The sequence below is a fragment of the Lissotriton vulgaris genome, chromosome 7, assembly GCF_964263255.1.
Source record: "Lissotriton vulgaris chromosome 7, aLisVul1.2, whole genome shotgun sequence".
NCBI classification, from domain to species: domain Eukaryota; kingdom Metazoa; phylum Chordata; class Amphibia; order Caudata; family Salamandridae; genus Lissotriton; species Lissotriton vulgaris.
Genome location: NC_141695.1, coordinates 218,035,118 through 218,049,063, shown reverse-complemented (window position 1 = coordinate 218,049,063; position 13,946 = coordinate 218,035,118). Strand labels below are relative to the sequence as shown.

At 49.1% G+C, this 13,946-nt stretch overlaps 1 protein-coding gene across 2 annotated transcripts in view; it reads right to left on the bottom strand.

Annotated features, from left to right (window-relative positions):
• PROSER3 (proline and serine rich 3) overlaps nucleotides 1-13,946 on the bottom strand; it is a 127,400-nt gene that overhangs the window by 23,834 nt on the left and 89,620 nt on the right. For both annotated transcript variants that reach the window (XM_086929988.1, XM_086929987.1), the window contains 2 exons: nucleotides 9,407-9,603; nucleotides 8,117-9,229 (listed from right to left, as the gene is read on the bottom strand). In XM_086929988.1, coding sequence (XP_086786114.1) covers nucleotides 8,117-9,229; nucleotides 9,407-9,603 — 1,310 coding nt within the window. The remainder of the gene's footprint in view (nucleotides 1-8,116; nucleotides 9,230-9,406; nucleotides 9,604-13,946) is intronic.

Below are 13,946 nucleotides of genomic sequence, written 5' to 3'. Positions count from 1 at the left end.
TGTACTTGCATAGCCAGGAGATACCCTTAGTCGAACATTAGTGCTAAAGAACAAGTTACTTACCTTCGGTAACGCTTTTTCTGGTGGATACAGTATCTGCCTGTGGATTCCTCACCTTGTGAATATCCCCTTGCGTCAGCAACATTCGGAAATTCTTTTTGTAGCTTTGTGCCGACGTGGACGACGTCACAGAGGCACGGCATCGCGCGCGACTCTGCTGACGTCACTGACTCCGTGATAGGCCCACGACGGCGTGATGACATCAGTTCCGTCCTTTTTTACGTGCCTTCGAGGCACACGGACGAACCGACAACAGTAGATATATACACAGTACACAAATGTCAAGATAACACACAGTGTGAAACCAATGCAGGAAAGCAATTGAAATAAAACATTTCCTTTAACAATAAAAATATTAACATTACAGTAACTCGGGTATAGAAGAGTGGACAACGGGGAGGCGGGTGGGTCAGTGAGGAATCCACAGGCAGATACTGTATTCACCAGAAAAAGCGTTACCGAAGGTAAGTAACTTGTTCTTCTGATGGATTCCTCACCTTGTGAATAGAGTCCCACAGCAGTCCCCACTCCTGGAGGAGGGTGTCCCTCTCCTATACCAGAAAATCTTGGAGGACAGAGCGTGCAAAGTGGCCGTCCCTCCTCACCTCGGAATCCAAGCAGTAATGCTTCGCAAAAGTGTGGAGGGAGGCCCAAGTCGCCGCTCTACGAATGTCCTCTACAGGTACACCCCTGGACAAAGCAGATGTAGGAAGACTTTGCCCTAGTAGAATGAGCTCTTATACCCTCTGGAGGTTCCTTACCCGCCAGGGCGTAGCGGATCTTAATGCACAGGATAATCCATCTCGATAGCGTGCACTTGTGCACCGCCTTCCCCTTCTTGCAGCCAGCAAATTCAACAAAGAGCTGGTCATCCACACAATAGTCTTTAGTCCTATTGAGGTAGAAGCTCACCACCCTCTTCGGGTCCAAGCGGTGAAGTCTCTCCTCCTCCTTGGAAGGGTGAGGGGGAGGATAGAAGGTAGGGAGGGTAATGGACTGCCCTAGATGGAAGGGAGTTACCACCTTCAGCAGAAAAGCAGCCCTGGTCCTGAGTACCATTCGTTCAGCATGAATGGACAATAATGGGGGCTTAGAACTAAGAGCTTGAAGCTCCCTTACCCTCCTTGCCGAGGTAATTGCAACAAGAAAGACCGTTTTAAAAGACAACATCCTCAGGGGACACTTGTGCAATGGTTCAAAAGGCGAACCCATTAAAAAAGTGAGCCCAAGATTCAAGTCCCATTGAGGAACAATAAAGGGAGTAGGAGAGAATTTATTCGATAATGCCGATAAATAACCCTTGATAGTAGTAACCGCAAACCCTTGCTGAGCCAAGGAAAGCGCAAACTGAAGTATATCAGATAAACGAGCCCTCAAAGGATCGATGGACTTCTCTCCACACCAAGCAACAAATTTAGACCATCTATAAGAGTAAAGGGACTTGGTGGAGTCACGCCTGGTCGATAAAATGTCATCCACCACATCGTGCGGGAGAGAAAATGAATTCAGGTTGCCCCGTTCAATCTCCAGGCATGAAGGTGTAAGGTCTGGAGGTGGGGGTGTAGAACCAGCCCCTCCATCTGAGACAGGAGGTCTGCCCTGAGACGGAGCGGAGGGCACGAGGAGAGGTGGAGAAGATCTGTGTACCACACCCTTCTTGGCCAATCCGGGGCGATCAATATGACTTGGGCCCGGTCTTGACGAATCTTCCTCAGAACCCGAGGAATCAAGGGTATGGGAGGAAACGCGTAAAGCGAGTCCCAACTCAACTGGAACGCATCTCCCAGTGCTCCCTGCATCGGAAACTGAAGACTGCAGAATGACAGGCAGTGCGAGTTCACGTGAGTGGCGAACAGGTCCACCTGAGGAGTCCCTCACGTCCGAAAGATGAGACCAACCACCTCCGGATGGAGCCTCCACTCGTGATCGGCTAAAAATTGCCGACTGAGACTGTTCGCACGTACGTTCAGAACTCCGGCCAGATGATTTGCCATCAGACAAATCTGATGGTCCTGAACCCGGACCAGAGACGCAGAGCTTCTCTGCAGAGACACTGCAACCCCACTCCTCCCTGCTTTTTGACATACCACATCGCAGTCGTGTTGTCCGTTAGGACCTGAACCGACCGACCGTGAAGGGAAGGGAGGAAGGCCTTGAGCGCCAGACGAATCGCCCACAATTCCAGAAGGTTGATATGAAGCAACCTTTCCTCTGGAGACCAAAGACCCTTGATCTCCAGATCCCCCAGATGAGCACCCCACCCTAGAGTGGATGCATCCGCTATTACCGTGGCCACCGATGGAGGCAGTTGGAAAGGCTTTCCTTGAGACAGATTGCCCTCCACGCTCCACCAAGACAGATCCGCCGCAGCTTCTCTGGAGATCCTGCTAGATTCCCTGAGATCTCCGTTGTGTTGAAGCCACTGCCTGCGAAGGCACCACTGTAGTGACCTCATGTGCCAGCATGCATGGTTGACCAGCAGAATGCAGGAAGCCATCAGACCGAGCAGACGGAGGACCTTCAGGAAACTGGCAGTGTTGCGACCCCACCGTAAAACGGAGATACTTCCTGTGCGACTTCAGGATCGGGATATGAAAATACGCATCCTGCAAGTCTATCGACACCATCCAGTCTTCTTCCAGCAGCGCCTGAAGAACCTCTGCAAGGGTGAGCATCTTGAACTTTTCCTGCTTCAGGTTAAAGTTCAAGACCTTGAGATCCAGGATTGGATGAAGTCTGCTATCCTTCTTGGGAATCAGGAAATACCGAGAGTAGCATCCCGACCCCTTTCCTGCTCCGGAACCACCTCTATTGCGCCTTTTCTTAGCAACGCCAGGACTTCCTTCTGCAGAAGCAGCAGATGGTCCTCCGGGCAAAAGCCTTGGCAAGGAGGGTAGTTGAGAGGGATTTCCCGAAAGGGAAGTGCATACCCATGCTCCACGAGATTGAGGACCCATAGGTCCGAAGTGACCGATTCCCAATCCCGTAGAAAATAGGTAAGCCGGCCCCCCACTAGACCCGCATGATCCGGAATGGCGGATCTAGGGCTGCTTTGCTGAGTTGGGAGAGGGGTGGGTAGAGGGAGAGGAAGAGGAGAAGGAAGCTTGACGACCTCTAGGACGAGCTCTTTGACTGCCCCTGTATGACTTGTACAGCGAATTTTGCTGCTGCTGCGGCTGCTGTTGCGATTGTTTGTAGGTCCAAGAGGAAGACCTGCTAAATCCTCGGAATCTTTTTCCCACAGTACCCCTGGACTGTAGGCCCAAAGATCTTGCCGTCGCTCTGCTGTCCTTAAACCTCTCTAATGCGGCGTCAGCCTTTTTCCCAAATAAACCTGACCCATCAAAGGGCAAATCCATCAAGGCAGCCTGGACATCCGCAGAGAATTCGGAAGAATTCAGCCATGCAGGTCTCCTGGTGGCCACTGAAGATCCCATCACTCTTGCCACAGAGTCAGCAGTGTCCAGCCCACTCTGAATGACGTGTCAGCAATCACCTCTTGAAAGTCCTTCCTATCCTCCTCAGGAAGCTTTGGAACCAGCTGTTTGACGGAATCCATCAATGCATGGATATAGCGTCCCATAATACAAGTAGCATTTGTTCATTTGAGCGCCATACTTGCAGAGGAAAAGACTTTTTTCGCAGCCTGGTCCTGCTTCTTCGATTCCTTATCCCCAGGAACCCGTGGAAAAGCGCCCGCAGATTTTTTCGAGCAGGCAGCCTGCACAACCAAGCTCTCTGGTAAGGGGTGCGTGGATAAAAAGTCTGGGTCACCAGGCACCACCCTGTACCTTCTTGCAACAGCCCTCGAAACAGCAGGGACTGTAAGCGGTCTTTTCCAAAACTCAGATATATGCTCCACCTAAGCATCATTTAAAGGGAGCACAGGCTCGACAACAGAGGAAGGTGAATGAAGGACCTCTGTTAGTATATTGGTCTTATACTCTGCAGTAGGTAGTGTTATATTCAACAAATCTGCAGCCTTCCTTATAACCACGTGATAAGGTGTCACATCCTTAGAAAGGGCGTCAGAAACAGAGGCCAATTCCCAATCAGGAGACAGCTCAAGGCCACTAGCCTCTCTTAGATCGTCGAAAAGATCCCCGAATCCTGAGCTCACCCTCTTCTATATCTGCATCACGGTACCTCTGCTCCTCCAGAAGCCTCTGGGCCTCACGCCTCGACCTCTCCTTCAGGAATGACGTCGACGGATCCGGAACAGACTCCGCTGGAGCCGTCGTCGAACTCTTAGCCGGAGGGCCAGACCGCTGAATACTAGGTCGGATCGGATTTGGCGTCGAGGGTATCGGCGTCGATGGTCCTGGCGTCGAAGGCTTCGGCGGTGCCGAGAAATGCCAAGGCGGCGTCAGAAAGGCGCAGGAGCGTAAGCCTGGGGAATACCCAGATTGTATGCCAAAGGACCCGTGGGACCAACCGGTGCACCAGAGGGGTACATAGCTCTGGAATACACTCCATACATAGTATTCAGGAAATGAGTAGGGTCCTGCTGGAGCCGGAAAAGCTGGATAAGAGCCCACAGGTTGCTCTCGAGGGAGCGGAGTCTTCTCGACTTCGACCTCTTCCTCAGGCTGGTGCACCGGGGTTGACGAACCCGCAGGCAACTGAGACTCCTCTTCTCCTTCTCCTTCTTCTTCTTCTTCTTCTTCTCCCTCATCCTCCTGGACAGGTGAATGAGATGGAGCCGAAGAAGGATTCGACACCGGCCTCGGTGAATGAACCGGAAAATCCGCAGGCGAAGCCTCACCCTCGGAGTCTTGAACTTCCGGAGTCGGAGTCACCTCATCCTTGCGAAGCAACTTTACCTGCGACTTCGGTCTTGAGCTCGAGTCCTTGCCAGAATGATGACGAGACTCATGCCTTCTCTTCTTGTGCTTCTTTTTTGATGATCTTTAAGCATGCGCCGAAGACGACCTCGAGTGAGACTTCAAACAAGACCTCGACCTTAGAGTCCGTGACCTCGATCTCTTCTTCTCATTCTTGTTCTTCAACTTGGCAACAAGGAGCTTTGCCTCACTCTCACGAAGTGCCTTGGGATTCATCTTCCTACACGAAGAATATTCTTCCGCCTCATGGTACGAACTCAAACACCAAACGCAGCACTCGTGCATTTCCGTAATCAACATCATCTTGCCGCATTCTCCGCATGGCTTGAATCCGGTCCTCTTCGTGGACATCGACAGGAGACAAAGAAGCAAGAAGACACCGAAAAAAACAAACAGTAACAAAGTTACTAAACAGCCACAGAGGATCCCTCGAAAACCGTTAGCGTCGACGACGCGGAAAAAAGGGAACTGTTGTCATCACGCCTGCGTGGGCCTATTATGGAGTCGGTGACGTCAGCAGAGTCGCGCGCGATGCCGTGCCTCTGACATCGTCCACGTTGGCGCAAAGCTACAAAAAGAATTTCCGAATGTTGCTGACGCAAGGGGATATTCACAAGGTGAGGAATCCACTGGCAGATGTATCCATCAGAAAAGGGATTTTAAATGTATCTCATCTCTGCAAATCTGATCATGGTGGGTTCTCTTTAACACCAATGTAGCACATAGGTCGATCGATACACATCCTTTCTATTTAAGCCCAATTTCTCAATTAAGGGTTCTCGTGTTAGAAGATGACCATTCAAAAAAGTATTTCAGAATAGGCTAATGCTGGGTCTAAGATGCCGGGGAGGGGTCAGAAGTCTGCATTTTGAATTATGGGGGTCAAATGGAAACGAATACTTGGGGAATGCCTTCTTACTTACCAGTGATTGCCAGTGATTAAGCTTCTTCAATGTGGTTTGGACGGGGCGTGTATGTCTGAGTTAGGCCTATTCAGTTGCTGCAGTATATATTTAAGGGGAACTTTAGAAAAGTCCTGCTCCACATCTACCCATGGTTTATTATCCGGATTATAGTTCCACTGCAGGGCTGGATGTAGCTGGGCCGCCCAGACATAGTTGACCAAATCAGAAAAACCTGAGCCCCCCCTCATTTAAAGATGGAAAAAAAAGAGTCGAAGATGCCACTCTGGGGGATTTACCCTGCCGCACAAAATTAAACATTTTCTGACGGATCTGTGACAGCGTTGGTTTGGGAGTGGTCAGAGGAAGCATTTGCAGCAAATAAAATAAGCAGGCATTAATGTTTATTTTTAGGCTAATCATCTTTCCCAGTCAGGATATCTCAAGCTTCACCTTCGGTAGAGATTTTGAAATAGGGTTTGAAGAAGGGGAGGGATGTTACACTCATACAGTGAGTGGGTGTGGCCGGCATATAGATTCAGAGATATTTGATTTACATCCCAGTCCACGAAAATCCCTCCCACCAGACAGTCTCTATCCCTCCCTCATGAGGGTGTGCCATGCCCATCCCCTGGGATTTGGATTAGTTTGTCTTAAAGCCTGAGACTTCTGGAAAGCGATCTAACTTCACATGGAGGGTGGAAGCGATCGATCCAGGTTGGTAATAAAACAAAGGCTATAGTAGGCAAATAAAGTTAAAGTTAGTTTTGCTCCGTCTCACCTATTTTCATGGCCCCAATATTGGGAGTGCGTATTATGTTAGCTATTTACGGCTCCATTGATAAAGAAAAGACCAAGGGAGAAAGAGGGCATCCTTGCATCGTCCCCCTTGAGATAGGTACTTCTGAAGTATTCACAGTTAATCTTGGTCTTTGCTGAGGGTTTTTTTTATAGTTCACCTGAATGAAGATTCTCACGTTGGGTCCCAGGTGGATCTTTCCCAATAGCTTTGCAAGGTAGGGCCAGTCAACTCTATTGAAGGCCTTCTCCTCATCTAAGAAGAGAAGTACCATCAATTGCTTGCACCTTTCGACCACATCTATCAAGGTCACTGGCAGTCGAGTGTTGCCAGACGCTTGTCTATCTTTAATAAAGCCAGACCTTTTGGGGGATATTAATGCTTGCCAAGCACGAAGAGACTATTTGGGATTCCAGAGATAGAGTTGGGGGTGGCCCGATTCCAGGAAGGATCAGTCCCCACCCCAGTCTCTTTTTAAATAAAAATGGGCCCGAACTACACATCGGACACACTGTCCCCATTTGCGTCGAGAGACAACCTTAATTAGGTGCATCCAGCATAGACAGAGTAGAAGATACATTTAAAAAATATATATATCTCAGCATATTCTCCGACTGTTTGGGCCAAGGAGAGAGTACTGGTGAAAGACAAAACTGTGGGTTGAAGCTGCACCTCCTTCTTCCACTGGAGGGGAAGTGGGATGTGGGGGAAGGGGTGGTCAAGAAGGAGATGCCTGGGGGTTCCAAGGGATCTGCAGGTCTACTTCCCCAGGTGCACCATCCGGGGGGCGGGGGGATGTACTGTGGATCACTATACAATACCTCTTCTAATATATGGCTTCGGTGTAAAGGCAAGGTGGTCCATCATATACCCAGTGCTGTGGTCCATCATATTCCCAGTGCTACGGCCCCATGCCAATGAGGAAAAAAGTCATCAGAATCACACTGCCATCATGAGCCATACTTTGCTGTGCATGCTGATGTCATTTAAACAGAAATAGAAGTCTTGAGCGAAAGGGAAGCTCTTACCTTTCAGCTCAAGGAGAGATTTAAAAAAGGAAAATCCCTCTGCTGCGACCACAAGAGGAATTTACCAGCTCCCAGGGATTGGACGTGTTGGACACATCCTTGGCATATCAGAGGTTGTGCCACGGGTGCGGCCAACATGCCCTTAGTACTGAAGTGTTTATATAAATAAACTATATGTTACCATTGTCCTAAGATTGATGGGGAGGGAAGATGTAGAATGTAGATAGACCAACAGTAAAGATTAGAGAATAAAAACGGACGGATTGAGAGAGGGGAAGCTCTAGATCTAGATAGAATTGAAATAGGCTGAGAAAGAGATAGTTATAGACATACTGAGAGTAAAGAGCATAGGACAATAAATATTTAGAATGAGAAAGCGGTAGCTGTACAAAAGAGACATAAAATAATACGGAGGATTCAAATATACTGAGATTGGGAGATACAGGAGCGTGGCCCCATATAGTATCCCATACCCTTCTTTACCTGTCCCAGGACGCTGCGGATGGGCGAATAAGCAGGCTCTCCAGGTCCCTTCCTGACACCGGTCTTGTCGATACGAACATTGTGTTTTACTCTCCCTGGGTGATGGGCTCCAGTCTCATCTGCCAGCGCTCCTCCTCTATCCTTTGAAGTGTGACTGGAATACTCTTCCTTGGGTATCTTGGCTCTATCCGCGGTCCTCTTGGGGGCAGGTTCTTGTGTCCTGGTGTCTGCTTCAAGCACACACTGTTTCCCTGTACCCTTCTGATGGGTGATCTTTTGTGTTGAGGCCTTACCACCTGGCTCACTCTCTCTTCTTGTAGACTTATGCTGATTGATTTCTCTTCCCCTAGTCTCTTCTTCTGGCACAAACTCTCTCTCTGTCACTCTTTCTTTATTTCTCTTGCTGGTACTGTCCTGCAGTGGTCCAAGTCTCTCACTCCTGTGATGAGAGGATATGGTTCCTTCTAGAGGGTCACCCTGAGGTTTCTCCCTCCATGCAGCATTTGGTTTTGATTCTCTTTTCTCCGACTCTTTCCTTGTCCCTTGAGCTTCAGTCCCCTGCCTTTTGAAGCCTGATTCTTGGTCACCTTTGGCTGTCCTATGTGCTGTTGATAGTGAAGTCTGCCTTTCCGAGGAGCCATAGTCTCTTTGCTCTTTACCAGGTTGCCATGTGAAAGAAGTGTCTTGAGGATCCAGATTCCTAGTGGTACGCAACTCTTGCCCCCTTTCTACAGGTCTGTGCTCCACTGGTGTGACATCCATGGAGCTCTCACACAGCTCTTCAGAACTGCCCTCATCAGGGGAGCCTGTCTGCTGGCTCTGCTCCAGTCTGATATTACCGCAACTGTATCCAACTATAGGCTGTCCTCTGTCAATTCTTGTTTTTCCTGTCCTGGATTCTGAGGGCTGTAAAGCCTGGTGGTGGCAGGGTAGGATGTCACAGGAATGGTGCAGGTGTGCAGGGACAGGCTGAGACCTGAGAAAGTCACCAGAGCCCATATGTTTAGCATGGGGCGCAGTTGATGCTACAGCCACCTTGTCCCATCTGGTGTCACCTCTAGGGCCTTGCTGCAGCGCTCTCTCCATCACCTTTACATCATCTCCATCTGCATACTGTCAAAAGAACATGCAGAAATCAATCAGTCGGAATGACCAACTACTATAATCCTTAGGAAGAGGAAGTGCTCCCATAACATTCTAGCCATATGCTATATTCTTATATGGTTGACAACTGTCCTACTTCTCAGAATTTCATCTCAGTAGCTAAACAATCAGGCTGGGTTCCCATACCTGCTTCGATAGGCGAACTGGAGGCGAGAGGGACTTCTTCCGGGTACTAACAGGTAGGATGCCATCTCTCGCCTGTTCCATCTTTCTGCGAAGACGCCACTGGTACAATATGTCTTCTTCTGGCCGGCAGTGTGAAGGCACCTGCAGAGGCTGGTATGGTGTCACTGAGATGGGCAATCGGAGACTACTAACTGGTCCTGACAAAAAAAAAGGTAACACCAAAATGAAAGTTGCAGCATGCAAACAAACTAAAAACAGAAAACTAAATGGAAAAATATCCAGAAATCGTTCCAGCTCGAAAACAAGGTAGCGACGCTACTGAAAAACATTGCTATCCCATTCTCCCAACCAAAAAGAATCTTCGAAAATAAGACATAAATTCCAATACCAACCAAGAAGGGTGGTAGAACCGCACACCGAAATACAAACTCTCTTCATTTCCAACACCAGGCTACAACACTCAGACATGATAACCAAACACCAATATGTCACCACATGAAGAACACTTTGTAAAATGCCACAAAACAAGGAAAAACACAACCTGCAACAATAAACACAAATAAATTATTTTCAGAAACCAAGAGATAAACACAAAAGCATCCCGTCCCCAGGAACTGACACTATGGGTACATCACAACGGGGCTGGAGCTTGCTCTGCAAGAGACAAACAAGGCAACACACGTTATAGACCTTGATAACTCAATTTCTTGGTCAAGGAAAAGGTCAAGAAATCCAGGGTCATGCCCCAGTAGGCCTTTAATCTGGTTCTTACCTGCAAATCATTTTACAAATTAGTACGCCCTAGAACTCAATCCTAGAGCAATTTATTCACAAAATAAGTGAATTATGTATTTACATGAAGAAGGATCTATTCAGGTACAGAATATCCTAGCTAATACAAAAGGAATTTGGTCAGAGAGTCTGGGTTCAAATATGCAAAGGGCTTATCAAGGCTTACAGAATTCTATTCCTTCCTATTGGACAATCTGTATGATACACATGGCGTCAGCTCCTAACTATAGTGGTGTCTGCATTTGTACAGCGCACTTTGATCATACACAAGGGTATCCTGGCGCTGAGCAGGTCTGTGCGCCTAGCCTTGCCTATTGGGTGTTGGTTAATTGAAAAGTCAGGTCTTCAGCTTCTTGCAGAATTCATGAACAGAGGAAACAGCTCTGATGTGGAGCGAGAGGCCTTTCCAAGCTTTAGGAGAAATGTAGGAATGCCGTCCTTCTGATCTGGTTGTGTATGTGTGGGATTTGTGAGAGTAGGACTCCTGTGGAGCAGAGGTATCTGGGTGATTGATGGCAGGAGATGCATCTGTTCAGGTACATAAAGCTCAATTTGTGTATTGCCTTGAATGTGTGTGTGAGAAGTGTGAAATAAGGGCATTTTTGTATTTGAGCCAGTTGAGCTCCCGGAGGTGTGGTGTGATGAAATGAAATTAAATGAAATGAAATAGGGATTTATAGAGCGCATGGCTGCCCTTGAGCGTCCCAGCGCTAATGACAGAGGTAGTGGAAGAGGAGGAAAAATCAGGGAAAGAGCCAAGTTTTCAGCCCCTTGTGGAACGTAAGATGGTTGGGTTTCGCTCGCAGGGTAAGTGGGAGAGAGTTCCACAGTTTGGGAGCGATAAAAGAGAAAAGACAGCCTCCCGAGCGGGCCTTTTTGATCTTAGGTACATGTGCCAGATGGAGATGAGCGGAGCGGAGCGTAGGTTTCTTTTAGTAACATGGTGTCTGATAAGATGTTTAAGAATGGGTGGGCCGTTGTTGTGAACGATTTTATGGGTCAAACAGAGCGTTTTGAAGTTGACCCGCTCCTGCACCGGGAGCCAGTGGAGAAGCCTTAGGGCTGGTTTTGCCGAGCTCCTACGGGTAGTGCCTGTTAGCAGCCTAGCTGCCGAGTTCTGTACGCTCTGAAGTTTGGCAATTACTTTCTTTGGGGCGCCAAGATAAAGGGCATTACCGTTGTCGAGTCTGGATATTAAAAGACTCTGGATGATGAGTTTCCTAGTGTCTTGAGGAAGCAAAGGCAGGATTTTGCGGGTGGTCCTGAGGATACCGTAGCATGCTCCGGCAGATTTCCTAGCTTGGGTTGTGAACGAAAGATCATGGTCTAACCATAGGCCCAGGCTTTTAATAGAAGGTTTAGGGGTCGGAGCTAGACCCATACAGGAAGGCCACAGAGAGCTTGTATTAAAGTAGGCTGGGTTACCTAGTACCATAATCTCTGTTTTCTCGGCATTGAGCCTAAGGTGGGATCGGTCCATCCAGCGAGAAACTTCACACAGGCATGAGTAGAGATTGTCGGGGGAACGGTCAGGTTGGTTAAGAGATACTACAAGCTGCGTGTCGTCCGCATACGTCACTAGCTTGAGTCCATGAGGGGACACAATTTCCTGGAGGGGTGACATGTAGTCAAGTCAAGTCAAGTCATAACATTTATATAGCGCACTACATACCCAGAGGGTTTCAAGGCGCTTAGGAAGGGGAGGAGGATTATTTGTCAAATATCCACGTTTTAAGCTGCTTTCTGAACGCTAGGTGATTCTGGGTGAGGCGAAGGTAAGCTGGGAGTGAGTTCCATGTTTTGGCAGCCAGGTATGAGAAGGATCTGCCTCCCATGGAGGTCTTGTTGATGCGAGGTACAGTGGCGAAGGCTTGGCTGGAAGAGCGAAGTTGGCGGGAGGGGGTATAAAAGGACAGTCGAGAGTTGAGGCACTCTGGTCCGATGTCGTAGAGTGATTTGTGTGCGTGGGTAAGCAGTCGGAAAGTAATCCTCTTATTGACGGGTAGCCAGTGGAGGTCTTTCAGGTGACCAGAGATGTGTTCGTTGCGTGGGATGTCTAATATGAGCCTGGCTGAGGCGTTTTGGATTCGTTGTAGTTTCTTCTGGAGTTTTGCGGTAGTACCTGCGTAGAGGGTGTTTCCGTAGTCCAGTCGGCTCGTGACCAGAGCGTGGGTGACTGTTTTCCTTGTTTCGGAGGGGATCCAGCGAAATGTTTTTCTGAGCATGCGAAGAATGTTAAAGCAGGAAGAGGATACGGCGCTGACTTGTCTGTTCATTGAGAGTGAAGAATCCAGGATGACGCCTAGGTTCCGTGCGTGGTCTGTCGGGATGGGTGCTTTTCCGAGGGCTTCCGGCCACCAAGAGTCGTCCCATGCAGAGGGGGATTTACCTAAGATGAGGACTTCTGTTTTGTCTGAGTTCAGTTTCAGACGGCTTTGTTTCATCCATTCGGCGACTTCTTTCATTCCCTCGTGTAGGTTAGTTTTGGCGGTGCTGGGGTCCTTGGTGAGAGATAGGATCAGTTGAGTGTCATCCGCGTAAGAGATGATGTTGAGGTTGTGTTGGCGGGCGATGGTCGCGAGGGGGCTCATGTATACGTTGAAGAGGGTGGGACTGAGTGAGGATCCTTGTGGTACGCCGCAGATGATTCCAGAGGCCTCGGACTTGAATGGTGGGAGGCGGACTCTCTGGGTTCTTCCGGTGAGGAACGAGGTGATCCATTCCAGTGCCTTTCCTTGGATTCCGATGTTTCTGAGGCGTTGTAAAAGGGTGCTGTGGCAGACTGTGTCGAAGGCTGCAGAGAGGTCGAGGAGGATGAGGGCGACTGTGTCTCCATTGTCCAGTAGAGTTCGAATGTCGTCTGTTGCTGCGATGAGGGCGGTCTCAGTGCTGTGTTTTGCTCGGAAGCCAGATTGTGAGGGGTCGAGTGATTTGTTGGCTTCGAGGAAGGTGGCGAGCTGGTTGTTGACAGCTTTCTCGATGACTTTGGCCGGGAATGGAAGAAGCGAGATGGGGCGGTAGTTTTTGAGTTCGGTGGGGTCTGCTGTTGGTTTTTTCAGAAGGGCGGTGAGTTCAGCGTGTTTCCAGTCTTCTGGGAAGGTAGCGGAGTTGAAGGAGCAGTTGATGACGTCTCGGAGGTGCGGAGCTATGACGGAGTCTGCTTTGTTGAAGATGTGGTGAGGGCATGGGTCTGTGGGGGATCCAGAGTGGATGGAATTCATCAGGCGGATGGTGTCCTCAGTGGAGATTGGGTTCCAGGCGTTAAGGGTGTTAACGGGGGGAAGATGGTCAGCTGATGGTAGGGTGGGTTGGCTTCCGGGTTGGTTGTCAAAGCTGTTGTGGATGTCAGCAATCTTGTTGTGGAAAAAAGAGGCTAGGGAATCGCAGAGGGTTTGAGAGGGGGTGATGTCGTTGGAGTTGGCCGAGGGGTTGGAAAGTTCCTTGACGATGTTGAAAAGTTCCTTGCTGTTGTGGGCGTTGTTGTCAAGTCGATCTTTGAATGCTGTTTTCTTGGCTTTTCGGATCAGTTGGTGGTGAGTACGGATGGCGCTTTTGAAGGCGTCCTTGTTGCTGGTGGATGGGTCTTTTTTCCAGGCCTTTTCAAGGGAGCGGCACAGTTTCTTGGACTTCTTGAGGTCGTCGTTGAACCATGAGGCCTTCTTGATGCCAAGTTTGTGTTGACGTTTTTTCAGTGGTGCTAAGTTGTCGGCGGTGTTGGATAACCAGAGGGTGAGGTTGGAGGCGGCTT